The sequence below is a fragment of the Herpailurus yagouaroundi genome, unplaced genomic scaffold (assembly GCF_014898765.1).
Source record: "Herpailurus yagouaroundi ecotype Mexico unplaced genomic scaffold, PumYag 29, whole genome shotgun sequence".
NCBI lineage: Eukaryota > Metazoa > Chordata > Mammalia > Carnivora > Felidae > Herpailurus > Herpailurus yagouaroundi.
Genome location: NW_024412377.1, coordinates 17207407 through 17234795, shown reverse-complemented (window position 1 = coordinate 17234795; position 27389 = coordinate 17207407). Strand labels below are relative to the sequence as shown.

The 27389-nt window shown below is 36.1% G+C and overlaps 1 protein-coding gene across 1 annotated transcript in view; it reads left to right on the top strand.

Moving 5' to 3' along the window:
• CDH12 (cadherin 12) overlaps positions 1-27389 on the top strand; it is a 1058455-nt gene that overhangs the window by 770479 nt on the left and 260587 nt on the right. Inside the window, exon 4 of the mRNA XM_040492478.1 lies at positions 19188-19605. Coding sequence (XP_040348412.1) covers positions 19375-19605 — 231 coding nt within the window. The 5' untranslated portion in view covers positions 19188-19374. The remainder of the gene's footprint in view (positions 1-19187; positions 19606-27389) is intronic.

The window sequence follows — 27389 nt, the reverse complement described above, 5'->3', positions numbered from 1 at the left end:
TGCATAAGAAGCGATAAGGACTCTGCTGGCAGCAGAGAGGGAATCCGATGCAATTTATGAAATTAAAGAAAAGCTCAGCACCTGTCCAAGTCAATATTCATCTACGTGTTCACACCAGCAAATCGAGGGCAGTTCGTTTATCATTTGAGAGAATCTGTGCTGAGAGCAGCTGCCTAACTGCTAAGATCCCCCCGCCCTCGTCATTCGGTTAGCAGAAAGAATGGAAACTACCTGCATCACACCCTAGAGTTCAGTGGTAACGTATTTTTCACCTATTTTAAGAGCATGACAAGTCCTAAGAAAGAAAGAGACAGGGTGAAAGAAGAAAAAGAATAATAAAGAGAGAGAGAAAAAAGAAGATAGATAGAAATGTTGTTAGATCTGCTGCCTTGAGACCGGATGCATCAAGATCCAAGCTCAGAAGCTGTCACGGAATTATGGCTACTGTTTGTCTTTCTCTGTCACCCATCTGCTGTCTCTAAGTGCAGAAAGTGAGAGCAGGCATCTGCTGAAATACCGTATTCATTAATCATGAGAGCGGGGAACATGCAGAAGTCACACTAGGGACATTACTTCAGAGCCTTTAATGATGTAGGTCAGTGCGGATTAGTGTCTATTCCTCATGCTGGGATGTGGTGTGTTTTCTACTGTATGTTGAAGGGTATCTATCCTTTCAAAGCAATCAAGGGACATTATCTGAAAGCTCATATCTCAATTAGAAAGAATACATGTTGGTTAGCGACGGACGAAGCTTTCTGGGCATCACAATGTCTTACTTAATACGTCTCTTGGTTCCATTTTTTTTTCCCCACATATTTCATGTATTTGAAAGAGAATTAAGCACACGATGGTTTTATGGATGCGGAAGGTCTGACATTCATACCCACTTATCAGGAATACATTTCTACTGTACTTCTTAAAAGGTTCTGTTTAAAAGATCTTCAGATTTTAGAGGTCAGCCAGCAAGCTATGGCCAAATCTTGCTCACTGCCTGATTTTGTAAACATAATCCTATTGAAACACAGCCACACCCATTTGGTTCCATATTGTTGATAACTTCTCTTAGGCCACAGTGGCAGTGGGTACTTATGACAGAGAACTTAAGGCCCACAAAGCCAAAAATCTTTCATATCAGATGCTTTACAGAAAATATTTGCTAATCCCTGGATTATAGCATTAGTATAAATCTGTCTGATACGCAGATCTCAGTTGCCTCATCTACATTTTATATAATTCCATCATTTGTATGGAATTTTTTGGAAATAATATTTTACTGCTTCCTTATATTTATGAGATAAAAAAAAAACAACTGAACAACTGTTCTCCCCACCCCCCCAGGCTCCACCTTCTGACCATTTCTCTTTTATTCTATTTACTTGAATTTTTTCTGTTTCCTTTGGTATTTTTTAAAGTTTATTTATTTATTTTTGAGAGGGAGCACGAGTCGGGGAGAGGGGCCAAAGAGAGAGGGAGAGAGAGAGAGAATCCCCAACAGGCCCCATACCGCCAGCACGGAGCCTGATATGTGGCTTGAACCAACAAAACTGTGAGATCAAGACCTGAGCCTAAACCAAGAGTTGGACGCTTAACTGAGTGAGCCATCCAGTCGCCCCTCCACTTGTATTTAATAATCTTTATAAAAGTGGAAAATCCTACTAGGCATATTTGAGGTCGAGATAGGTCTGACTTTTGTCCATAGGAACACTGGAAGCAATTACACCTTACATGTTTTAGGAAAATGAAATAGTCCATGTGGCATTATACATTTTCTAAAAAGGTCTTGATTAAGAAATTAAAAACGTTTGGAAGTCTGCAAATAAAAACATAATAATAAAAACAGGCATGTTCTACAATCTTGCAAGTCAATTATAAATTTCTTAGGATAATACATAAACATACAACACATACACACAGAGTACATGATCAATGTTTTAAATATGGGAATTAAAATATTCAAGTAATTACATGAGCATCATTTGTATTATCTCCCTAGGGAAGGGACCATATGGATAGAAAATTGTCAGTTTTGTTCAGTGATAGACTGCAAGTGTTTAAAATTGTGCCTAGATAAATATAAATGGCTGCTGAATAAATATTTGTATGCTGAAGAAATAGCAAAAATCTGGGGGTCAATATAAGTCATTTAGATTTCCTTTTGATACAGTATTTACAAATTTTCATCAAAAGGACATATCTGTCATAATACAAGTTAGTAATTTGAATAAATAATATACATGCAATGATATACTTTGGAAATGATACTCTAGTAAAATATTACAGCAGAAGAGATCAAGATCATTTCAGGGGTGCCTGGGTGGCTCAGTTGGTCACCCTCTTACCTTGGCTTAGGTCATGATCTCATGGTCATGGGTTTGAGCCCCACATTGGACTCTCTACTATCAGCACTGAGCCCACTTAGGATCTTCTGCCCCCCCTATGTCTGCACCTCCCCTGCTCCCTCACTCTCTTTCTCTCAAAAAATAAATAAAACATTTAAAAAATTTTAAAAAAAACCCATAAATTTCACATGGCACAGCTGATACCTTGATAAATAACATGCATCCCTTAACTGTTTGAATAACTGAGTAACAAATAAAATATATTTCAATGAGTAAAATGATAGAGTCGTGACCAAAAGAAGAAAAAACATTCATGTTCCCTGTGGTACAAGAAAGTCAGGAGAGCCATGACATACAGGGATATTTTAATCAATCAACAGTGTAATATAGTAATTTGTAATTTAAATACATATTTTTTAAAGGTAGTGTGGGTTCTCTAAATTAAAAGTTATCATAATAATGTGGCATACTCTAGATAAAGCAGCCATAGCAAAGCTTGTAAGACTTTATAGAGAGTTCCAGAATTTTTTTTGGAGATTTACAATTGAAACTTCGCAATGAGAAACATCAAGAGTTAAATAGATAATTCTAAGGAAAAATAGTATCTTTTTAGCCTTGTGTGATCTCAGTATCGTCTGTCTGGTGTTAGACTTTGAGAATGTTTGCTGCTTACTGTTTCTCTTCTGTAATAGCTCTCCTTCCTTTCCTCCCCGGTCCCCATATTTTTCTCCTTGAAAATTACAATCCAGTCCCTATTTATGGTTCTGAATGTATGCCTTATTATGTCTAAGCTGCAAGAAAAATGTGTTATTTAAGGTTTAAAAATCAGAAAATCATTTAAGAAAATGGTTAGTCATGTTACTCATAGCTGTTTACCCAAGAAAAGTGAGAGCATGTATCCATACAGACTTGGATGCAGAAGTTCTTAGCAGCTTTATTTGTAATAGTCAAAAACTGGCAACAACTGAAATGTCCATCAACAATTAAATGGGTAAACAAGTTGTGGCATATCCATACAGTGTAGTAGTGTAAAATAAATTCTACCCAGACGTAACAAGGAAAAAATGAATAATAAATGCAAGTATTTTTTGAGAGCAGCATTTTTTTGGGGGGAAGCTGTTGATTTAGTGTTGGATCTTTATTATTTTCAAGAGTTAATGAGGAGCGCCTGGGTGGCTCAGTTGGTTGAGCATCTGACTTCAGCTCAGGTCATTATCTCAGGGTTCCTGGGTTTGAGCCTTCCATTGGGCTCTGCACTGACAGCCTAGAGCCTGGAGCCTGCTTCAGATTCTCTCTCTCTCTCTGTCTCTCTCTCTCTCTCTCTTTCTCTCTCTCCCTGTCAAAAATAAATGAATAAACAAACAAACAAACAAACAAACGTTTCAGAAAAAAAAAATGTCTGAATCGTGAATGCCTCCTAGCATTGAACCTGTGGCTCAGGACTGGAAAGGTGATATCCTGGACCCCAGTGTATAAGTGTCTGTAGATCACAGAGGCAATTTGTTCTAGTTATCTTTGCCTTGTGCCCCTTTCTTTGTAAAATATGACACAAAGTTTGGGGTTGTTAATCAGAGACAGGGAAGTGGACTACGAGGTCTCCGGGATCATGGACAGGTCAGTTTTTTTTTTTTTTTTTTTTTTTTTTTTTTATGACAAATCCAGATGTCTGAAAGGTTGCCACCCTGCTCCCCATTGCTATGGCCTCAGAAATGCAAATGATGGTGCTATCCTTCCAGGCCAGTGCCAGAGTAAAGGAAAGAAAAGAAGAAAGGATTTCATAAATAGTCAAGGTAGTTTTGTCTTGATCCATCCTCTTGGGAGGAAGCAGGGCATCTTGATGTCGGTTACTCCTCTTCCTCTCCTTCAGTTTGGTCCAGAGGTCTCCAGCATCTGCACAGAACTAGATATCAGGCAGAACCTTCTTCCGCTGTGAGATACATACTCAAGGCCTGAGGTTTTGGCTGTCATCTGGGTAGTGAAGAGGATCTGGTGTAGTCCCTTCCCAGGAGACTCAAAGGCAATCTTTGTTCTTAGTGATTCCCACATCTGAAGGGTGGGAGAAAGTTGGAAATGTCAGTTTGGAGACTTGCAGCCAGATATTTGAGGGAACTAGAACAGTTTAGGATCCAGTCCAGTTTACAGGTATATAACAAAACCTCTAAGACAATTAACAGGATTATAATCTAAAATAGCCAAAGGTACAAACAATTTTCTCTTTACAATTACCCCCATTTTTTACCAAAGATAATCAGAGTAAAACTAATTTGATTGTATTAAACTCAGCCTGACTATTTCCATAACTGTAGCAAGAATAGTGATTAACCATACAAGTTCTTTTTAAGACTGCTTTGTTGGAACTTTTCATAAGGAGTCCCAGATTGAACTCTCAAGTCTCTGAGGCCAGAAAGCCAAGCCAAGGACTGGCCATTAGATTTACCTGTAATATCCTTCAGTCAAAGTTTTAGTAATATACTCAATCTTTTCAATTGTGTCCTGTTATAAGAAGAACAGATTCTTATTGAACTTAGGCAGATAGCTAACTATATTGCCATGAAAAGAATACTCAAGAGTTGTTAAATTCTGAAAGGATCAAGTAGGGAGAAAAAGTAAATGGTTTCACCTTTGTTTACAAAGGTATATTTTACTAACTTGCAGTAAGTCATAGCATAAGTATAGTATCTCCTTAAATCTGCAAGAACAAAGTATCAAGGAACTAGCAGTGTTTCAAAGAGTCATAAGTAATCATGATGATTGTCTTAGTTAATTCAACCCCATGTAATTAATACTTGTTCTGCTTGAATCCAGTTTTTCCACTAGTTTTGGAAAATCTTACCCAGTTCAGTTTTATAATCTTAACGTTATCAGAATTTTGTACTTGTCAAAAGTCCATGAGCTTTCTTGAAGTGAGACATTCTTGCAGGAATATTTTTGTAGAAGCATCAGAGTAAAACAGTATCTCGATGAGTAACAAAAGATTTAGAAATGACCATGATTAAAGATCTGATGAGAGTTCACTATAATGCAGTTGATAAGGAAATTTGGTTATTTCTGTGAAATACAACATTTTAAGATAATACCTAGAATTACATTATATCAGGATATATCATAATTTTAAGAATTTCATATAATTTTTGGAGTGCTGATATTAATATATACCTATTTAAATATAAGGTAAACAAGGTTTGGCATACTTCTCATTTGCCAATGATTTACATGTAACTTAATGTATCAAATACACCTAATTCACTTAATCTCTTTTTTATAAAAATATTTTTTTAATTTTTTTTTTAATTTTTAATTCAAATATAATAAACCAATAGACTTATAATAGTTTCACGTGTACAATATAATGTTTCAACAATTCTATACATTTCTCTGTGCTCATGAAAATAAGTATACTCAATTTCTTTTATCTATTTCACCCATCCCCCTCCTCACCGCCTCTCTGGTAACCACCAGTTTGTTCTCTGTATTTGAGAGTCTATTTTTTGGTTTGTCTCTTTTTTTTTTTCTTTGTTCGTTGTTTTGTTTCTTAAATTCCATATACGAATGAAATCCTATGTTATTTTTCTTTCTCTGACTTATCTCACTTAGCATTATGCACTCTAGGTCCATCCATTTTGTTGTACATGGCAAGATTTCATATTTTTTATGGCTGAATAATATTCCATTATACATCACATCTTCTTTATCCATTCATCTGTCATTGGACACTTGGGTTGCTTCCATATCTTGGCTATTATAAATAACATTGCAATAAAGAAAGGAGTACTCATATCCAAATTCATTTTTGTTTTTGTTTTCATTTTTTGGGGGTAAATACCCATTCCATTAGTGGAATTACTGGGTCATATATAATTCCATTTTTAATTTTTTGAGGAACCTTCATACTATTTTCCACAGTGGCTGCGCTAATTTGCATTCCTACCAACAGTGCACAAAGGTTCCTTTTTCTCCACATCCTCACCAGCACTTATATTTTGTCTTTTCAATTTTACCCCCTCTGATGGGTGTAAACTGATATCTCATTGTGGTTTTAATTTGCATTTCCCTGAAAATTAGTGATGTTGAGCATCTTTTCATGTGTCTTAGCTATCTGTATGTCTTCCTTGGAAAAATGTCTATTCAGGTCCTCCAACCATTTTAATAGGATTATTTGTTTCCTTGGTGTTGAGCTGTATGTGTTTCATATATTTTGGATATTAGCCCCTTATCAGATGTATCATTTGCAAACATCTTCTGCCATTCACTAGGTTGCCTTTTTTTGTTTTGTTGATGGTTTCCTTTGCTGTGCAAAAGCTTTTTATTTTGGTGTATTTTCAATATTTACTTTTGTTCCTCTTGCCTGTGGAGACATCAAGAAAAATGTTTCTATGTCCTATGTCAGAGAAAATACTGCCTATGTTTTCCTCTAGGAATATTATTGTTTCAAGGTCTCACATTTATGTTCATGTTGAGTTTATTTTTGTATATGGTGTAAGAAAGGGGTCCCATTTCATTCTCTTGCATGTAGCTGTCCAGTTTTTCCAACACCTTTGTATCAGAGACTGTCTTTTCCTCATTGTATGTTCCTGCCTTTTTTCTCTCAGTTAGTTGACCCTGTAATCCTGGGTTTATTTCTGGGCTCTCTCTTCTGTTCTACTGATCTATGTGTCTATTTTTGCACCAGTATCATATTGTTTTGATCAATACGCTTTGTAATTGTCTTGAAATTGGGATTGTGATATCTCTAGTTTTGCTCTTCTTTTTCAAGACTGCTTTGGCCATTTGGGCTCTGTTATAGCTACATACAAATTTTAAGATTGGTTTGTTCTGGTTCCGTGAAATTTTTGTCAGTATCTTGATAAGGATTGCATTAATCTGTAGATTGCTTTGGGTAGTGTGGAATTTTTAACACTATTGCTTCTTCTAATCTATGAGCATGGAGTATCTTTCCATTTGTTTGTGCCATCTTCAATTTCTTTCATCAGTGTTTCATAGCTTTTGGAGTACAGGTCTTTCACCAACTTGGTTAGGTTTATTTCTAAGTATTTTATTATTCTTGGTAAAATTATCAATGGGATTGTTTTCTTAATTCTGTTTCATATCAAAATTTCCAGCTGTTCCAGAGATCTATTGAATGTCTCATATCTCAAAGTTAGTTTTAAGTCAAAAAGACTTTATTTAGAATGTGAAGTTTAGGAAGTTTGTCAAAAATACAAAAAAAAGTTTGAACATTTAACTTAAATAAGATCATGGATTATTATGAAATAATACTTAATTATCTATTTAACCAAAGTGACAAAAAAAAGATTTTAAGACAAATATAGGAGGTTACATAGTTGTTAGCAAAAATTAGCTTGTAATACTGAGAAATTTCAATTTTATTAAGTAATCAAAGAGGTGATTAAGACAATATAAAGCATAGGATATTATTTTGATAAAATATGAAATTCTTGTTTTCTAGGCAGATTACTTTAAAGGTGAAGAAAACCCTTCATAATCTCTTATTACAAAGAACAGAACAGTAATTCAAGAAAACTTTGTCATGTTAACAGAGAACACCAAAGTTTAATTTTGTACCAGCTTACTTTTGATATTAAAGCTCATTCACTTAATTAAAATTATTCCAATTTTAGACAGCCCGGATCACACACATAGATTCCTTCCCAAAGATTTATTTTCCACAAGCGTTCTAAGACTTTTTCCTCATTAAAGCACACATTTTACTTTGCTTACATGTGGAGATATTTCTCTTATTATTTCTACTAGCTTTAATCGCATACATTAATTAGAATTCTTAACCCTTAGAAACCTTCCTAGGAAAACTAAGAAGTAAACAATTGTGAACTGTTTGTTATAACACCTTTCTTTAAATTGGCAAATTCAAGAATATATATATTTAAAAATTTCTAGAAGCATATTTCTTCCTCAATTTTCCAGTGTAACACTAACACCTCCAGATATCTTATAGATACACCTATGTTCAGTAATAAATATTTCAGTATTTTATCTTATTTGCAAATGATGTAAGTATTTAATAACTACCCATCATCTAATTTAACTTAGCAAAACTCTAAGGAGTTAAGTCACCAAAAAGATTTGGGAAAATTATTTGATTAACACAAATATTGCTGAAAGTTCATTATACACTGATTATCTTATGTCTATTAACTTTTTCTTAATAATTATATTTAAATTAGTCATGAAAATTTCACAAGAGCTAACCATCTTTAAATTATCATTTTTGCTGACAAACTGTAAGAGGTGACATGAATCCATTTGACCACTAGTTAGTGGAGGTAGAATAAAAGTATTATACTTAATGCTGATAACGCTAAAGACATGCTAGTTTCACTTAAACCAACAACTTAAACTAGCTTTCCTACTGAATATGTTTCTAGATCATGGGAACCCAAAATTCATTTGGATTAAGGTCCTGTCATATTTCTGAGTCTTAATTTTATAGAAGCACTTAATTTTCTTTAAGCTAATTAAATCAAGCTCTTTTGCCAATTAATTTTGACAGCATCATTCAGAGGTAGAAAATACCACATATCTACAACATAAATACATATACAGACACGTGAACATACAGACACAAAAAGAAACCACATAGCTTCCATTTTAAAATTGCTGCCATAAATTAGGTACAATAATAACAAAATTTACTGGGTATTAAAAGAAGTTGGATCTATTCAAATAACCTCTCTCCTTTCCTGCTCCTTCAGGTAAGAATTATCTACCAGAAGTTTGCGTGTCAAAGAGATGGTCTACATAAGAGTTCTGGAGAAGTCCCTTCTCCAGAAGGGAGATATGGGCATAACAATTACTTCTCAAAGGCAGAGGGAAAAAAAAATGAAAACTCTTCCTAGAAAGACTTTTGTTCCCCTATAGCAAGAAATTTTGCAATTATACAAGTTTTTTGAAACAAACAGGATGTTTTGGTGTTGGTAAAAAGAGATTAGTGGACTTTGAATTGTTTGTGGAGCTACATCTCTGATCTTGTATAGACTAGATTTGTAAAACAAGGACAGCTATTTTTAATTCCTCACAAGTTGAGTTGCCACCTACATGATATCAAGGGCTAACACACCCATCCCTCTAGGTTGGAATGTTTTCCCTCTGGGTGCATTGAGCTTAGGAGAGAGGCCTAAAAAATTTCCTATCAGAGTCTGAATATTCCCCTCCAATTTGATCAAATTTCTGATCATAAAGTCATTTTTTTTTTTCAAATATCTTGTCAGCTTTCCATTGGGACAAATAATAAATATTTCTGGCAGTACTGAACAACCCCATTTATTTAAGTTTCCCCTTGGTTGTTTAGGAGAATACTATAGCAGTTTATCAGAAAATCTCTCAGAATTCTGTCAGCTTTGAGAGTGGCCCATGTAGGTGGGAGTCCTCATTCTGGAGTAGATAATGGGGGCATTCAAAGGGATGTTGAAGAATTTGCATAGGGTCTTTGAGGACAATGTCTTTTCCAGTGGCCCAGTTGATTATAACTGTGACTTCAATCCTTGAGGCCACATTTTGATGATGGACCCCTAGAAGCATGCAATGTGGGAGCTGAGGTGTTTCAGATTCCTTTTATGCCTTTAATATTTCATTAGTTTTTTGCAATGCATCTTTCATTGAGGTTATTTTGGAATCTTAAAGCCCTTAGGAAACTTTTACATGACAATTAAAATAGGTAGCTCATTCTATTTGTTTAACGTGAGAACGCTTACTTTCAAGTTCACTTTAAATTTTTTTAATGTTTATTAATTTTTTGAGAGAGAGAGAGAGATAGATAGATAAGAGCAGTAGTGGGGGAGGGGCAGAGAGAGAGGGAGACACAGAATCCAACATAGGCTCCAGGCTCTGAGCTGTCAGCACAAATCCTGATGCGGGGTTCAAACTCAGAAACCTTGAGATCATGACCTGAGCCAAAATCAGATGCTTAACGAACTGAGCCACCCAGGTGCCCCTCAAGTTCACTTTTTAAAGAGAAGGTCTTGTCTAATTGGAATGTGCCCCATAATAGCCACTGTAATTATAGGTGGTCTTTGTTAAAACTTTGCCTTTTTTTTTTTTTTTTTTTTTTTTTCATTTTTCAAATATCTTCAGCTTCCATGGGCCACAGTTCCTTAAAACAAAATCAGCTAGTACACTCAACTCTCTGGGTATAAAGGGTTGCATTTCTTTTAGTTAGGTCTTTGGATTTCTCAGAGCCAAACTAATACCTGAGAGGGATATGCCACAGGTTTGGGAATTGTGGGGTGTTTTACAGTACCTCAGAATTGCATGTAAATTTCCTTGAGGTTCGTGGTCAACCTAGTGTCAATCTGACCCATTTTCTGACCAAATTACCTCCTCACAGGAATCTTTTTGAAGTAGCTAGCACTAATAGCTTTTAAATGCTTGACTTATGCCCACTATTTTTTGCAGCTTTCTTGCTTCTGAGTTCCCCATTAGCAGTAGCCATTACTAGACCCAGTCCAGTTCAGACTGGTCCCTAGTCCAACCGTGGACCTAGTTTGGTTTTTAAATTGGGCTCTGTCCAATACTGGCCAGGAACTACCAAACAGCCCGTAGAACTTTGGACTGGTGGATAGGATTGAACCAGCAGTTATCAACAAAGGGGAACTGTGGACTAATTTCAAACAAAAGAAGAAGCGTAGCTGTCACCAACAGTTACCAAAGTGGAATCTGGGCAAGGATTCCAGACTAAACCACCAACAGTTCCCAACATGGAATCTGTGGACAGAAGCAAGGGCTGGGATATTCCGCTCAAAATCCTGGGAATCATAATTTGAAATACTGTTAGTTTTCAGTGTGGAATCTGGGGACTGGGGAGAGCACTTAACTAGCAGACTCCAAAATGGGGATTTCAATACTGATTCCAAATAAATAGGGAGCTGCAGCTACCACCACCAGTTCCCAATGTGGAATCTGGGAATATGGGGATGAAACCAAGGGCTGGGTTTCTGATCAAATGGGGAACTGATTGGAAAGTCAACTATGTCCAGAGCTCAACACAAAGAGGGTAGAGTTCAGAACAGAGAAGAGCTTTCCCATGGTTTTTAGAAAGTGTTAGTAGGATACCTACCTGAGTTTCTAATGTCCTCAGAAGTTCACTTCATATCCTGTGCCTGCCAACATATCTGTTAAAAGACAAAATTCAGCTGAGTACATTTAAGTATCCAGTTGGCTTACTCAACCATTCACGTGTAGGGCAATCCTATCTAACAAGTTGAAATGAGTTCTATCAAATGGAAGGATTTTATAGGCAGAAATGGGACAGGACAAGGTTATTGGTAAAAGAAATGAAAGGATTACTTTAGGCAAGGTTACCTTCCATTAGGGAAAAGCAGGGGCAGGGGGCGGTTATGGGACAGATTACCTCACCCATGCTGGCCAGGAAATTTAAGCAAGTTTGATTTAAATTTCCACTTCTGAGAGAGGTTGAAACTGCAGTTTAGTCTTGGTTGGCTGTCGTGGAGGGAAGTTTTTCTTTTCTTTTCTCTTTTTCTTTCCTTTTCCTTTACTTTCTGTTTTCTTTTCTTTTCTTTTCTTTTCTCTTTTCTTTTTTTCCCTCTATTCTCTTTCTTTTCTTCTCTTTCTTTTCTTTTCTTTTCTTTTCTGTTCTTTTTTTTTTTTTTTTTAATTTTTTTTTTCAACGTTTATTTATTTTTGGGACAGAGAGAGACAGAGCATGAACGGGGGAGGGGCAGAGAGAGAGGGAGACACAGAATCGGAAACAGGCTCCAGGCTCTGAGCCATCAGCCCAGAGCCCGACGCGGGGCTCAAACTCACGGACCGCGAGATCGTGACCTGGCTGAAGTCGGACGCTTAACCGACTGCGCCACCCAGGCGCCCCTGTTCTTTTTTTTTTTTTAAACAGTGTAGCATCTGTACAAGTCAGAGAGCAAGGATAAATGAACTCCACAAATTAAGCTCATAGAGGGTATCACCTTGAGACATATTTGTTACATTCCCCAAAAGCAACAGAAATTGGTTTGCTGTCTCTACTTCGCAGTGTCAAATTCATGAATGACAAGAGTTGGGATTAAGGTTTGCTGCATCAGAGAAGGTAAATTTCCTTTTGGTGTGGGTTTAGTAACCTAGAGCCTGCTTCAGATTTTATGTCTCCTTCTCTCTCTGCCCCTCCCCTGCTGGAGCTCTGTTTCTCTCTGTCTCTCTCTCGCTCTCTCTCTCTCAAAAACATTAAAAAATCAAACAAAAAAATAAAACCTTCAGAAAATTTTTCTAGAGTCAAATTCTTGAACTATCAGATTTGCTTAGAATCTTTAAATAATTATGGATGATAATGAAATTTATACAATATGAAACAAAATTTTAAATATAAAGTTAAATAAACCACATTTAAAAAGTTATGTTTTTAAGGTAAAGAGTTACATGAGGACAAGTATGAGTTTATTGTTGATATTTTTATAATTTCAAGATTACATAAATTATTTTCTCTTTTTCTTTGTAATATGGAAAACAAGACCTTCCTCTGTATTATTTGAAATTAAAAGACCATTTATATAGAAGATGGGATGGGGGCAGTGAATTTTCTTCCTTTCTTCTTTTCTTTCTTTCTTTCTTTCTTTCTTTCTTTCTTTCTTTCTTTCAACTTTAAATTGTGTCCTTGTAAAATTACAGGCCACAGACATAATCACCACTAAAGATTTCCAAGATGCAGGTAGCCTTAGAGTGATACTCATACTAAAGAATCATTTGTAATAACTAACATATCTGTCAGCCTAATAAAATATCTTCCAACATAGACCCTTTCAGTATAATTTGCAGGAAGTAGACCTTTTATCTGGAGTTATTCTTCAAAGCACACCCAGCCAAGATTATGTAAATAACTGTGGAAACCACAGCCTTTGGATATCTCTCAGCTTTGGAGACTCACATAATGGGTATTTCGCATACAAGTATCCCCTTCTTTGATATATGATCATTAAAAAAAAAGCTTCCTTTTGCTCAAAGGAATATTTGACTCCAGAGACCCATTGTCAGGTCTGAAAAGTCTTCAGAAAGCCACTTTGGCTCTACAAAAGTTTAGGGATAATGGAGAAATATAAATTTTTAAACACTACACCCGAAATCCAGTATATGGAATAGCACACACCTCTGGTGATGTCCTTTGTAACAAATACATCTTCTTTAAAGGTTCACATGTTTCCATAGGGTGCTGACACCTCAGAATAAGTCTGCTATTCTCGCTCTGATAACAACACCATTGGTGCCGGGGCAAGTGGTCCCAGTTTGATGGCTCAGGATAGTTTTTCCTTGTGATTTAGGCTTTGTTTCATGCCTGGGGGGAGTTGTTGCTCTTTCACTTAAGAACCAGAGTCCTTCAATCTCCTTACATTACTTTCCTTGTGATATAGCACTTTAAAAGCTCCCTGGCTGACAACTGTGGCCGGAGGCTGGGATCTGCTGGGAGCAGCATCATGCACTGAAAATAACATCAGTTCATCTGTTCACCAAGGGACCACAGTATATAGAGTCCTGGAACGGCTTTTAGGACTACACTGCAATAGCATGAGTTAGGAAGTGCACAGGGACACACGTTCTAATTTAGTGAGGAGTTTAAAAAACGCTTGATTTCATCATGTGTATAGGCCACAGACATGAGAACGTTGTTGATTGTGTCCGCACATTTCAAATGCTGCTCGGCAGATCGTTACTTAGCGTAAAACTATGCAGTGAACAGATCTGTTTTGTCCCAAAACCCGTCTTTTTATTCACCTATTTTATTATGATTTGATTTAGTATACCAAGGCTGGAAGCAACCCCCAAATTCAGAGTTGTCAAGTCGGTCTAACAGGCTGCCCTCTCCTCTGGCTGAACCCGGCATGCATCCCCACATCAAACTGTCTGCAAAGAAGCCTGCACAGCTGGAATCCACCTTACCTGCATCTCTGTAGGACACTGCTTCGGGGCATCTGGCCTGTCTAACACTTTACTGGGTGGATTTGCGGGCCGTGGTGTGGTTTCTTAATTCTCAGGCAACATCCAATCCTGTCAGCACACTGGCCCTGTCATTTTTTGCGATTCTCCACCAACCCCCGTCTCTGCTGAGAATTATGTGTCTCTTTTCACATCCCGGTGGGTGAATGCAGGGAGTCCCCAGTCTCCTGACTGAAAGGGAACTAAGTTGACCTGATAGCTTCAATTCACTAACTTTACAAAAGATCTAAAGAGTCTAAGGAAACTTAAGCTGCCCTAATATTATTGAAATAGTTACTTAGCTTTGGAAAAGAGAATGTATTTGGAAGTCAAGTCTTTAGGCTCATACTCCTTGTCTTGTTAGGATTTGAAACCCTCAGGGTTTTCATCTATTTATGCAGTCACTAATATATATATATTGGCATATATATATATATATATATATAGGCATATATATATATATGGGCATATATATATATATATATTGGCATATATATATAGGTGTGTATATATATATAGGTGTATATATATATATTGGCATATATATATAGGTGTATATATATATATTGGTATATATATATTGGTATATATATATATATATATTGGTGTGTGTATATATATATACGTATATATATATTGGTGTATATATATATATATAAAATATCATATACATACTGTATATACCATATAATATATATATGGTAATATAAATTATTACTATTGTTATTAATAAAAACTGAAGTCAGGAGAGGGAGTAGACGGCAAGGCTGGTGCAGAGGTAGATCATGCAAGTCCTCTTAAGCTCATGTGTGTGGTATTAAAAATCCTAACTTCAAGATGTACTCTCTTCATGACTTTCAAATGTATAACATTCTGTTATTAACTATTGTCTCCATGCTGTACATTACATCTTCAATTCGCACTGAGACAACTTTAAGTTGTTAATTACAGATGTTTCTACTACACTATGAGTTTCTACATAGCTTTGCATTCTGTAGAATTTATATTAAAACAGCAGGATTCATGGGCAAAAAAAGAAAAAAATAATAAGACTTTGTGCAAATCCCCAAAACTTTTGAAGTCCCCCCTCGCAATCATCATCCTAAGGGAAATATGAGCATCAAGGGACTGCTAATAAGTAAATATCCCTTTAAATATAAAATTGTATCTTTTTTTTTTTTTAATTTTTTTTCCAACGTTTTTTATTTATTTTTGGGACAGAGAGAGACAGAGCATGAACGGGGGAGGGGCAGAGAGAGAGGGAGACACAGAATCGGAAACAGGCTCCAGGCTCTGAGCCATCCGCCCAGAGCCCGACGCGGGGCTCGAACTCACGGACCGCGAGATCGTGACCTGGCTGAAGTCGGACGCTTAACCGACTGCGCCACCCAGGCGCCCTATAAAATTGTATCTTAAGGAGAAAGAAAAAAAAAGTTTGAGGTACATAAAAGTGGGAGAACAAAACATGTGTCCGAAGAGAGCCAGAGGAAAGACCATGTGAACATGAGAAAATGGGGATATGAGTCCACACTGTTCTCCCCCACAGTGCCAGTTAACCTCAGCCTTACTACAATATTTTGTGTTTGTGTTTGGCCATTATTTTTTTGTGAGCTAAATTTGTAATGTGTTGAGGAATTAGCTTATGAAACAACATACTTTTCATTTTATAATCAAATTCTTCTCTACTTAACTAATAATTTATAAGCCGATCTCCTTGGATTACAGACACACATTTTAGTGTAACAGAAGGGGAATGATGTAAACAGATGAGAGGTTCTAAAAGATTACTCTATCAAGTATCAACACTCAGAATTTGGATACTTCAACTCCAAAGGAGAAAGGGTAGCTAGAACCAGACTGGTTGCTGTGATGACGAATATACCCAGGTGCCCAACGTCAAAAATCCCTGATATAAAAAACAAAACAAAATAAAACAAAGAACCCACGTGCTTAAAGAAATAACCCTAGGTGTCGCTGCTGTCTAACTCTGAGTTTTGATATCATAGATCCCCTAAAACGTGGAGGAGAAACATTGCATGGAACAGAAAAATAAAAATGCAGCCTAATTACATATATTAGACTAGGTTTGGGAAGTCAGAGTTCCTGCCACTCATCTTTTCTATTCATGTTTATCGCCCCCGCTGCCCTGTGTACGTGTGGGCTAGGATTGACCTGACTGTGGGGAGACACATGGAAGAAAGGGAAGGACTAAGAAATTAGAACACTTTGGATGTTGATGTTAGTTAGCAATGTCAACTTGAGTACAGATGAAGAAAGTATGTGCACTGTGCCTGCTCAGACTTACTGAAAACTGTTGCAAATATTGTCTGACCTCTTCAGCATATTGTCAACATAGACATAAACAGTTCATGCTCGGTATTTGGTTTTGAATATTGTGAATGAATTACTGAAGTGGCAACCATAGTTTGTGATTTAAATTCTTGCTGTCCAATAATAAATAATGCAAACCACATATATAATTTTAACTTTCTAGTAAACACATTAAAAAAGGAAAAAGAAATAGGCGAGGTTAATTTTAATAGTTTTTTTAACCGAACATATCCAAAATGTTATCATGTCAACAAGTAATAAACATAGAAATTGAAATATTCTACATTCTTCCTTATTTGTATTAATTCTCTGAAATTTGCTACCTAAATTAAAAATCTCAAATTGCCACATTTCAGCTAAATAACCACATATGGCTACTGGTTACCATATTGGACAATGCGCATCTAAGCTGACTTTTTATGAACATGATTTTGCCAGAATAAAAAGCTGCAATTAAACATATACCTACTTATGTCTTTGTCAGTATCTAACAGTCTCACCCCTTCAAACAAAAGAAAAATTATCATATCTTGTTTTACTTCTTTTTGGGGAGAGTATTCTTATAGAATGCTTTCAAATTAAAATTTTTGGATGTCTCCCATCTCGCATGTTATTTCAAGCATGGTTCCCACATTAAATGTTTAAATTTGAATATCTGTGAGGAATGCATTATCATGTTGGTTATGTTGTAGATAACTGAATAAGCATGGAGCTGAATTGCAGCTGACAAGTTGCCATGTTTTAGAGACGTTTAATTAAACATATATTGATTTTGATTTTAGTTCTCTTGTTTTGGAAGCATTCTATATAATTTCTAGCCTCCAACATTTTTGGCTCTTGAAAAGCTTCCAATTTTAGTCTGTAGGCAGTGAGCGTGTAGTGCCAAGTGTATAAAACCGTGCTGGCTTGAACTGCATTTTCCCCATCCCTGCTCCCAGGGTGTATAGGGTTGTTCTTGTCCATTTCGTTCTCAGTGCAATTGTCATGTAAAGCTGGCTTTTGCTGCCTTAAGTTCTGCCATCAGGATATTCTGTCTGTTGTGTTTTTGTTTTTGTTTTAGTTTGTTTGTTTGTTTTTCTTCCCCCGGGCATTAGTAACTTTGCTCTCATTTATTTTTCTTTACATTTGTTTTCTGCTTCTGATTTAAGAAAGACAAGGATTGTGTATGTTTTCTCACTGACTGTACCATAAAAGATTTTGTAGACACTCGATAAACCTTAAATAAGTGAATAAAATAAATAAATAAATAAATAAATAAGAGTTGCTTGTTGTAAGGAAGAGGTTAAAACTCCCTTTACCTAAATTCAGAAGAGAGGTTATCTGTGTGGTGGGGATCCAAGGTTGCTCCGAGTGCACACCTTATACAAAATAAGTCCCACATATCCAGGCTAGAGAAGCAATTCTTTTTTTTTTTTTTTTTTTTAATTTTTTTTTTCAACGTTTATTTTATTTTTTTTGGGACAGAGAGAGACAGAGCACGAACGGGGGAGGGGCAGAGAGAGAGGGAGACACAGAATCGGAAACAGGCTCCAGGCTCTGAGCCATCAGGCAGAGCCTGACGCGGGGCTCGAACTCACGGACCGCGAGATCGTGACCTGGCTGAAGTCGGACGCTTAACCGACTGCGCCACCCAGGCTCCCCTAGAGAAGCAATTCTTTAAAGTGAAAGCTTATACAGGCTTATAAAACCATCTGACATTATCGTTCAGTAATATCATTGAATTACATTTAGTAATTTATCTTGTTCTTTCCTGGAAGGTCTGATTCTTCCTATTCTCCAACTTTAGGGATTTTCTTTCGCTTTTTAATTTTTTTGTTCCTAAGTGTATGGTTCTCGATCTTGGCATATTTTGCTTCTTGGAGATATTTGGTAATGCCTGGAGAAAATGTTAGTTGTCACAATTGGGAGTAAGTGGGGAGGAAGCTCCTGTCACTTACTGAGCAGAGGAAAGAAATGTGGCTAAAAGTCAAATGCACATAATAGCTCCCCAGTAACAACTATCCCACCCCAAATATCAGAGGGTGGCTTTGTGAAGCCCTACTTTAACCTAGTTCACATTAAAAATAATGATCTGTGTTTTAGCCTTAAAATGATGATTGAATTTTAGAAATTGCTTCCGTTAATGGTATACCCTTTGCTTCATTACAACTAAAGCTTTTGAAGACTGCAAACAACTTAGTTTATCCAAATTTGCAAGTTGAATAGCAGTGTCCATTTAGCAGTGTAATTATTTTACAGTCTATCCTCTCTGCTTTTGTTTTCTTTTTTTCTTTGTTAAGTTCATTTATTTATTTTCAAGAGAAACAGAGACAGCTTGAGTTGGGAAAGGGCAGAGAGAGAGAGAGAGAGAGAGAGAGAGAGAGAGAGAATCCTAAGTAAACTCCTTGCCGTCAGCACAGAGCCCAATGCAGGGCTCGAACTCACGAAAGATCATGACCTGAGCTGAAACCAAGAGTAGGACGTTTAACCCACTGAGCCACCCAGGTGCACTTCTGTTTCTTTAAGTGTTGGCAGACATAATGAGAGTTTTGATGATTATCATCATGTAATTCTGCCAATTTAACGTATCTTTGTTAATCTGTTTTATAGGTCCCTTTAGATGGAATGTGATACGGCAGAAACCTTTTCATCCAAAGGATTGAGGCCTGCATTACCATTTCTGCAATAAGACAGAAAAGTTAAGTGGTGGAGGCCACAGACACCTCAAACCTGGATTCCACAATTCCACGTTAAGTGCTGGAATTTTTATTACTCTGCTGCAGGAAAGCCTTTGCCAATGCTCACAAGGAACTGCTTATCCCTCCTTCTCTGGGTCCTGTTTGATGGAGGTCTCCTAACACCACTTCAGCCACAGCCACAACAGACTTTAGCCACGGAACCAACAGAAAATGTTCTCCATCTGCCAGGGAGGCGATCACATTTCCAGCGAGTTAAACGTGGCTGGGTATGGAATCAATTTTTTGTGCTGGAGGAATACATGGGCTCCGAGCCTCAGTATGTGGGAAAGGTAATGGCGTGTTTCTTTTGACAACCACTTAATTGCAAGGGGGAGTATGCATTGTGTATTGTGTATGGATGTTTTGCACAGGAGCTGAACAAACCAGTGACTAGAACACTGGAATTGAAATCCGAGAGACCTGGTTTCTCTTCCTGACCCAGTGGCCCGGGTAAGCTTTGGAATATCATTTAATCACTCTTTATCGCAATTCTCCCTGGTTATTTTACTGAAGTGAATATATATATATATATATATATATATATATATATATATATATAATATATATATATATTTTTTCTTATTTTTAAACTTTTGTTTTTAAGTTCTGTTCCTATTATTTATTTATTTTTTTATTTTAACACTCTTTACTAAAGACATACAGTTAAAATATCAAACCTCATTAAAAGTGTTGTCACAGCACATTATTGCTCACGGACATTCTGGAATTGCTTACCGAGAAGAGACATAGAAAACAATAACCAGCCTGGATATTCTAACCTGCTATTGATATCCTTGAATGGCCAGGATGTCAAACTACTTGGAACATGGTTTTGAAGTATTTTACATGGCTTGCTCATACTTTAGAAATAATTTATTTATTATATGTTTTGCAAGCTATTTATGAAGCTATTTGTGGCCAATGTAATACATTTTGGAACCCAAATACATACGCCTCAATCTTCAACGCAGCATGCCATTTTTCAATCTGATTGTAAGTTCATAGAAATTTATTTTATTTTTTCACAAAATAGATAATGGCACCTTTTTGTGTCAGCACAATCAGGCTTTACTGCTGTTTTCCTTACCTAACATTTTTGACCCATGTCTACAGTAGATAGAACTTATCAATGCTACCACAAAAACTATTGTTTCCAGAAAAATAAATATTTTGTTTTATTTATATTTCATTAATTAACTGTTTTTAAATGTTCTAAAGGATTTTACCATGGTTTTCATAAAAACACATATGCTTAAAAAGAGTTTAAAATAAATCCAAAGACAGAAATGGAAAACGATGCTAAGGGGAGTCCTAGGAAGCTGATATAGAAGAGTATGTCTGTTGCACATTAAAGTCCTCAGAGATTTCTGGAAGGCTAAACTTATGAGAAATATGGTGAGTCTTAGGATTCCAATGTTAGGTCCAAGGAAGCAAATCCAGTCCAGATTTAAATTATTTGCACGATATTTTTGGAATTTACCTTTTAGAAATCTATTTAAAGAATATTGAATACGGAAGTGGAAAAGGTCTTCAAATAGAACCTTTGTTGAAAATGAACACACAGCTAGGGTTTCTCTGAGGTATATGGGGCCTCGGGCCAATATTTTCTTTGTGCTACCTATCTCTATATAAAATTTGAGTCACACCAAATCTGTCTTTGAGTACCGTTTTGGAAGTCCAATTTTTAGCAATTTTGTAAAACATATACAATGCCATTAGCAGAAGCAATCTCCTTGACAGACTACCTCGTAGGTATAGGGCCTGGTCATGTGGCCCTGGGACAACTCCACAGGTGTTGGTTCTGAACTTTCACAGGGGGTCTGATAAACCCAAAATTAAGTAGAAAGAGGGCACCTTCAAGGGGGGAAATGGTCACTAAAGCCCAAGCAGTTGCAGTTCAGCCCATGACACCCTGACCCAGATGGCGCTGATGCCCACAAATAGACCTGGGGAAAGAGGAGTCTCAGAAAATTTGAGGGAAAGCATTCCAAAACATGGAAGGCCCCTGATGTTACTGTAAATTGCTTTTGCTCACATGATTCCTCTATATGATCATGAAATGTAATAATCATTATGGTGAGATAGTTTCCTGTTGCTCTAGTACACTTGTTTCTTATGAGTTAATGTAATATAAAGATCAAGTTTTGAAATCTGAGACAAATGGACAGGTAGCGTAGTGTAAAACGGTCTCATGGGTCTCCATATTCTCAACTCTGCTTATGATGGAAACTAGACTTCACATTGAGGTTCCTGGCAAGTACCTAATGAGAAAGTATTCTTTCTGGGTTTGATTGAAGCAGATTCATAGCCTTTAGTTGCCTGAATCTGAAGTGAGAGAATTGTTTGTTGAAAACTTAACGAAACTGACTTTTACTCTATCTTAAATAGAGTAGCATTTCACCTAGGAATTGTATTTCCAAGTTTGATTTGATAGTCTGGAATCACACCTTTGTAATTGCTACTATAGTATAGAATTCATGTAATTCATTTAAAAGATGAATTAGTATTTGTAATTAGATTTTTAAAGGAGTGGGTCCAAGATCTAACCTGCTATTAAATTAAAACAACATTATTTTCAGTCACACCTTTGTAACATGTGGTGAAAAGCCGTGGTTCTCTCGTAATGTATGTTCCCAATGCAGATGAAACAAGAGTTGCCAAGGTTTCCTTTCCACATGGAAACAAATTAAAGTTTAATTACCTCTGTCTTGATGAGTCTAGATGTGGGAATAGTAATATAATAACATCGGGACCATTTCAAGTCATTATGTGTATGTGTGTAAACATATATTAATATATTTATGCTTCTGCTCTTTTTAGAAAGGCCTTGAGACAGTTCACAGAAAAATAAAATATTATAAATAATATAGAACTCAAGGCTAGGGAAGAATGCAAATGCCAAAAATGCCAAGCACAGTGGTCAACTGAACTACTATAATTGAGCCTCAAATTTAACTTTATGTTTTTTGCAACAATGGCATCTATGAAAACATTAACTTGTACAGTTCTCATTATTGAAAGCTCCACTTGTTGAGAAGAAAAATGTATGTTCCTAGCTTCAATTATAAAAAATGTATTCATGTGGAAATTTATAGTTAGTATCCTGAATAGCTTAGTGGACATTAGCCTCAACAATTGTTATATTTAAAAGGAGAAGATATTAATGTTGACATTCTTTCAAGAAAGACCAAACTGTGACATTGCTTCTAATGAATACTTTTTATACAAAGAAATCACAAGGGTGTCCAGAGGTAACCAAGGATTTCCTCAAATAGACATTTTAGATTTACTACAATACTTGGATGAGTGCAAGATACTATAATGCAGAGTAACATAGAAATGAATTTGATCAGCAAAATATTTTAATTCAGATGCTGTCAATTGCTCAAAGTCCTCATCAAACAAAACAAAACAAAAACAGATATTACTAAAAGCATGTACACACACAATGCACACACACACACTCACAGAGTGAGTATGATGCTTGCACCAACATGTATAACTGAGTTCCTATGTCTGTGTAATACTAAGTTATATTATAGCCTCAAAGCTATATACCAAGAAAATGCCGCTCAATTGTCCTCAAATAATTATTTAGGAAATTTAGTTGTCACTGCACATGATCCTTGTTAGCAGTGATTCTTAGATTTAAATTGTTTAAAATGGCAAAAATATTAAAAATTGAAACATAGATAAACTCTAATTTTGGAGGCATCTGTTTACTCAATATGTTGTTTATTGAGAATGCATTGCAATTTGAAAAAGTGTTAAACCTTGTAGGGATCAATTTATATATGAAGTCCTTAGATTACAATTATATTCAGTAAACCTTACTGAGTGCTACTTTGGTCACTGTTTTAGTTGCCTTGCATACATAAAATTATGCAGTCTTCAAAATAGCACTATGAAAAAGATTTCTAGTAGCCCCATTTTACATATCAGAAAACTGAGGTGCAGAAAAGTCAGGTAACTTTCCCGTGGCCCAACAGACAATAAATGTTGAAACTAGGATTTTAAGTCAGGTAGTTTAGCTCCATTGCACCAGAAAATACCACAGTTCGTTTTCTTATGGTAACAATAATTTCAATCCTCTGTTGAAAGTACTGTAATGAAAACCCTTTTATGGATGGTGGAGACAAAAGCAAGTCTATGGGTCTGTTTAGAAGACAGAGGAATCTGAGAAAGCCTTCACAGATAAGGGAGCATCTGAGATGTGGCTTTTTTTTTTTTTTAACATTCATTTATTTATTTTGAGAGAGTGAGAGTGAGCAGAGGAGGTGCAGAGAGTGGGGGAGAGAGAGAGAATCCCAAGAAACCTCTGTGCTGTCAGTGTAGAGCCCAGTTTGGGGCTCAGACCCACAAAACGTGAGATCGTTACCTCAGCCAAAACCAAGAGTCAGACACTTAACCGACTAAACCACCCAGGTGCCCCTGAGATGTGTCTTGAAGGATGGCTCATTTTTTCAGAAGACAGAATCTGAGGGAAAACTTTATAAGCACTGAGGCTTGAAAATTCAAAGTGAGCTTTAGATAACCATATTTCAATATAATCAGAGAATGTAAAGCCAGTTGTTAAGGGTAGGTAACTACAGAAAGTATCACAGAGGCTCAATTCTGATACCAAGATTAGTAACATTTTCTCTATCTATCTATCTATCTATCTATCTATCTATCTATCTATCTCTATCATCTATCTAAATTGAGGTGTAGTTGGAATATAACATTATAGTAGTTTCAAGTGTACAACATAGTGATTCAGTATTTGCACACATTGCAAGATGATCACTACAATAAGTCTCATTAACATCTGTCACCATGCATCATTACAATTTTTTCCTTGTTTTTTTTTTACAATTTTTTCTTGTAAATTAGGACTTTCAAAACTTAGTCTCTTAGTAACTTTCCAATATTCAATAGAATATTAATAACTATAGTCCCATGTTTTATATTACATACAGTATAATTTGTTCTTCAAGGTGTCATGATCCATGAATATGTCTTGGTTGAGGATTCACATGGACAGAGTTGCAGTTATAGAATGAACACCCGGAGTGCCATTTAAGACTCATTGCAGATGGGAGAACAGGCATGGAGACAGGGAGAACAAGTAGGAGAAGGTTACAGTGGGCTTGTCTAGGAAGTAACAAGGGAATGGGATGTTAGAGTTGAAGATTTGACAGGTGGACAGATTATAAAATATTTCAAGATCTGTCGGTCATGGGAATAAAAAGGATGAGACAGAACATTAGTGGATAATTGCATGTAGAGAATGAAAGAGAAGGAGAAGTAAACTAAGTGACTCATATTTCTGGCTTTGTTTCACTAGGATCCAGCCTAGAGTTGAGACGTAAGTAAGAAACAAAATGATCGCTGTTAGACTTTATACAGCCATAGTTACTTAGACATACCCAGGTGAAGTATCTCATATATATTTAGGATATTAATCTGGAGTTCACAAAAGAGGCCTATGGTAGATACAGATATAGGGGTAACTGGTCACAGATGATCGTTAAAATCAGTACCTAGAGTGGGCAACACACTCTAGGAAAAATTACAAGCAGGTATATGAACCCTGACTTTTAACTGAGAAACAAGGGAAGAAGAATTTGGTAGATCTATTTAATAAAAAGCAAAAACACAAATATTAAATAGTGTGATGGAAAATAAACTGAAAGTTGGGGAGTGCGAAATGACAAATAAATGTTGCAATTCACAGATCAAATTAAATAATGACTGAAAAAGCCTCTACTGGTTTTGTCAGTGAGCCAGAGGTGACCTTTGTCAAAATAGTTTAATGATTTTCTTTAGAGCTTAAAGAAAGGCGAAAGGAATAGGTACAGTGAATAGATTTCAAAAGTGTAGTTGAAAGAGATTGATCTATGCCCTCTGTATATGCCTGGTTTGATCTGCCAGGCATTCTATTAGGTAGGGTTCTGCAGATAAACAAAACCAACAGGATACGTGTGTGTATATATATGTATATAGATATGTATGTATATATGTGTATGTGTATGTCTATGTCTATGTGTATGTCTATGTGTATGTCTCTATATACAAGGAGAGAGCAAAACAGAGAGAATTTGATTTTAAGGAATTGGCCCACATGATTGTAGAGATTCAAGTCCAAAAATCTTCAGGGTAAGCCAGCAAGCTGGAGGTTCAGGGAAGAGTTGCAGATATAATTCAAGGCCATGGCAATAGAATTTTCTTTCTCTTTCTCTTTCTCTTTCTCTTTCTCTTTCTCTTTCTCTTTCTCTTTCTCTTTCTCTTCTCTTCTCTTCTCGTCTCTTCTCGTCTCTCCTCGTCTCTCCTCATCTCTTCTTGTCTCTTCTCTTTCCCTTTCTTTTTTCTTTTTTTTCTTTTTGCAATTATATGTAGGATTTGGTTTTGGATTAGCAAAGAAAAAGAATAATAAAAAAGAAGAGATAGCACAATAGCTTATTAAAATGGCTCTAGTTGGGGGTGCCCAGGTGGCTCAGTCAGTTAAGCATCCGACTTCAGCTCAGGTCATAATTTCACAGTTTGTGAGTCTGAGCCTCACGTCAGGCTCTGTGCTGACAGTTCAGAGCCTGGAACCTACTTCAGATTCCTGTGTCCCTCTCTCTCTGCCCCTCCCCCACTCATGCTCTGTCTCAGTCTTTCTCTGTCTCTCTGAAAAATAAACATTTAAAAAATTTAAACATGTAATAAAATAGCTCTAATTGCATTGCAAAAAATAATTTGTCTATCCAAAATTTCTTCTAAAATAACACAATGTTAGGATGATATTTTTATTCATGTACATAACTCTCTGCACCCAATAAAATGCAAATTATATCATAAAGTTAAACTAACACATTTAAAAGATGTTTTCATGGCTCAGCATTTTATCTATCTATCTATCTATCTATCTATCTATCTATCTATCTACCTATCTACCTATCTATTATCCATCTATCTGGTTCATGAGTCATGTAGCTTTTTGAGAAGCCTATAATGTGGTTTTCATGGTGCAATTTACTCCTTAAATTTGAACTTTCAATATCAGGGTAATTCCTGTCAATCTGAGAGTCAATGTTCATAATATCAACTCAATCTTCATACAAAACTGTATGGTTGCTCTTGACTCCTGCCTAACTCATGTACCTGGGAACCTTGCAGTGTATTCAAGTATCTGAAATCAGATCTTATATCTAATCCATCTTGCTGTCAAATGGCTTAACCTTGATGCTAATAAAAGCCTCTTTACCTACCTACTCTTTCTGTAGAAAAACACCAGAAGGAGCCATTTTAGCTCTTTTTTTTTAAAGGCTTTTTAGGTAAACTTGATATTTTATTGTACACCTTCATTCTTAAACAGATCCCTTGTTTTATAGTTTCTCTCAAAAAATGAAGCTGTATATGAAATAATCATCTTAGATTCTATTAGATAGCAATATAGTTAAAAGAAAAATTGATATGGAATCTGAACACATAACACAGTATACTAAAGTTCTTGTCAAATAGTGTCCACTGTAGGTCAGTTTTTCTCTTCTCCTTTACAATTTGTTTCTTGTTTCTAGATTACTAGTCATTACATAATAGCTGTACCACAAAGGTTTAATATGTTTAATTGAATTGGCAGGACCTTGATTGAAATTCAGCTATCTTTTCTTTTCTTTCTTTTTTTTAAGATTTATTTCTAAATTTGAAAGAGAGAGAATGCAGAGGGAGAGAAAGAATCCTCAAGCAGACTCCCCACTGAACATGGAGCCTGACACAGGGCTCGATCTCAGGACCCTGAGACCATGATCTGAGACAAAACCTCAGTCAACAGACCGAGCCACCTAGCCACCCCATTAACTATCTTTAAATCAATATATGAATCCCTAAAAACATCATTTCAAAAATAGCACTGGACAGCATTAAGATTTTAGATTCACTCTTATTGTTTTTTTTTTTTTTTTCTCCTTCTTCCTTCTCCTCTCCACCTCCTTCTGGTGTTTTTTTTCCACCCTACCTCTAATTATCTTTTCATCCATACATTTCTTCTAACCATTTCTTTGTATTAAATGTGCATGTTGACTAATGATAGTTACTTATCAGCTAGGATAAA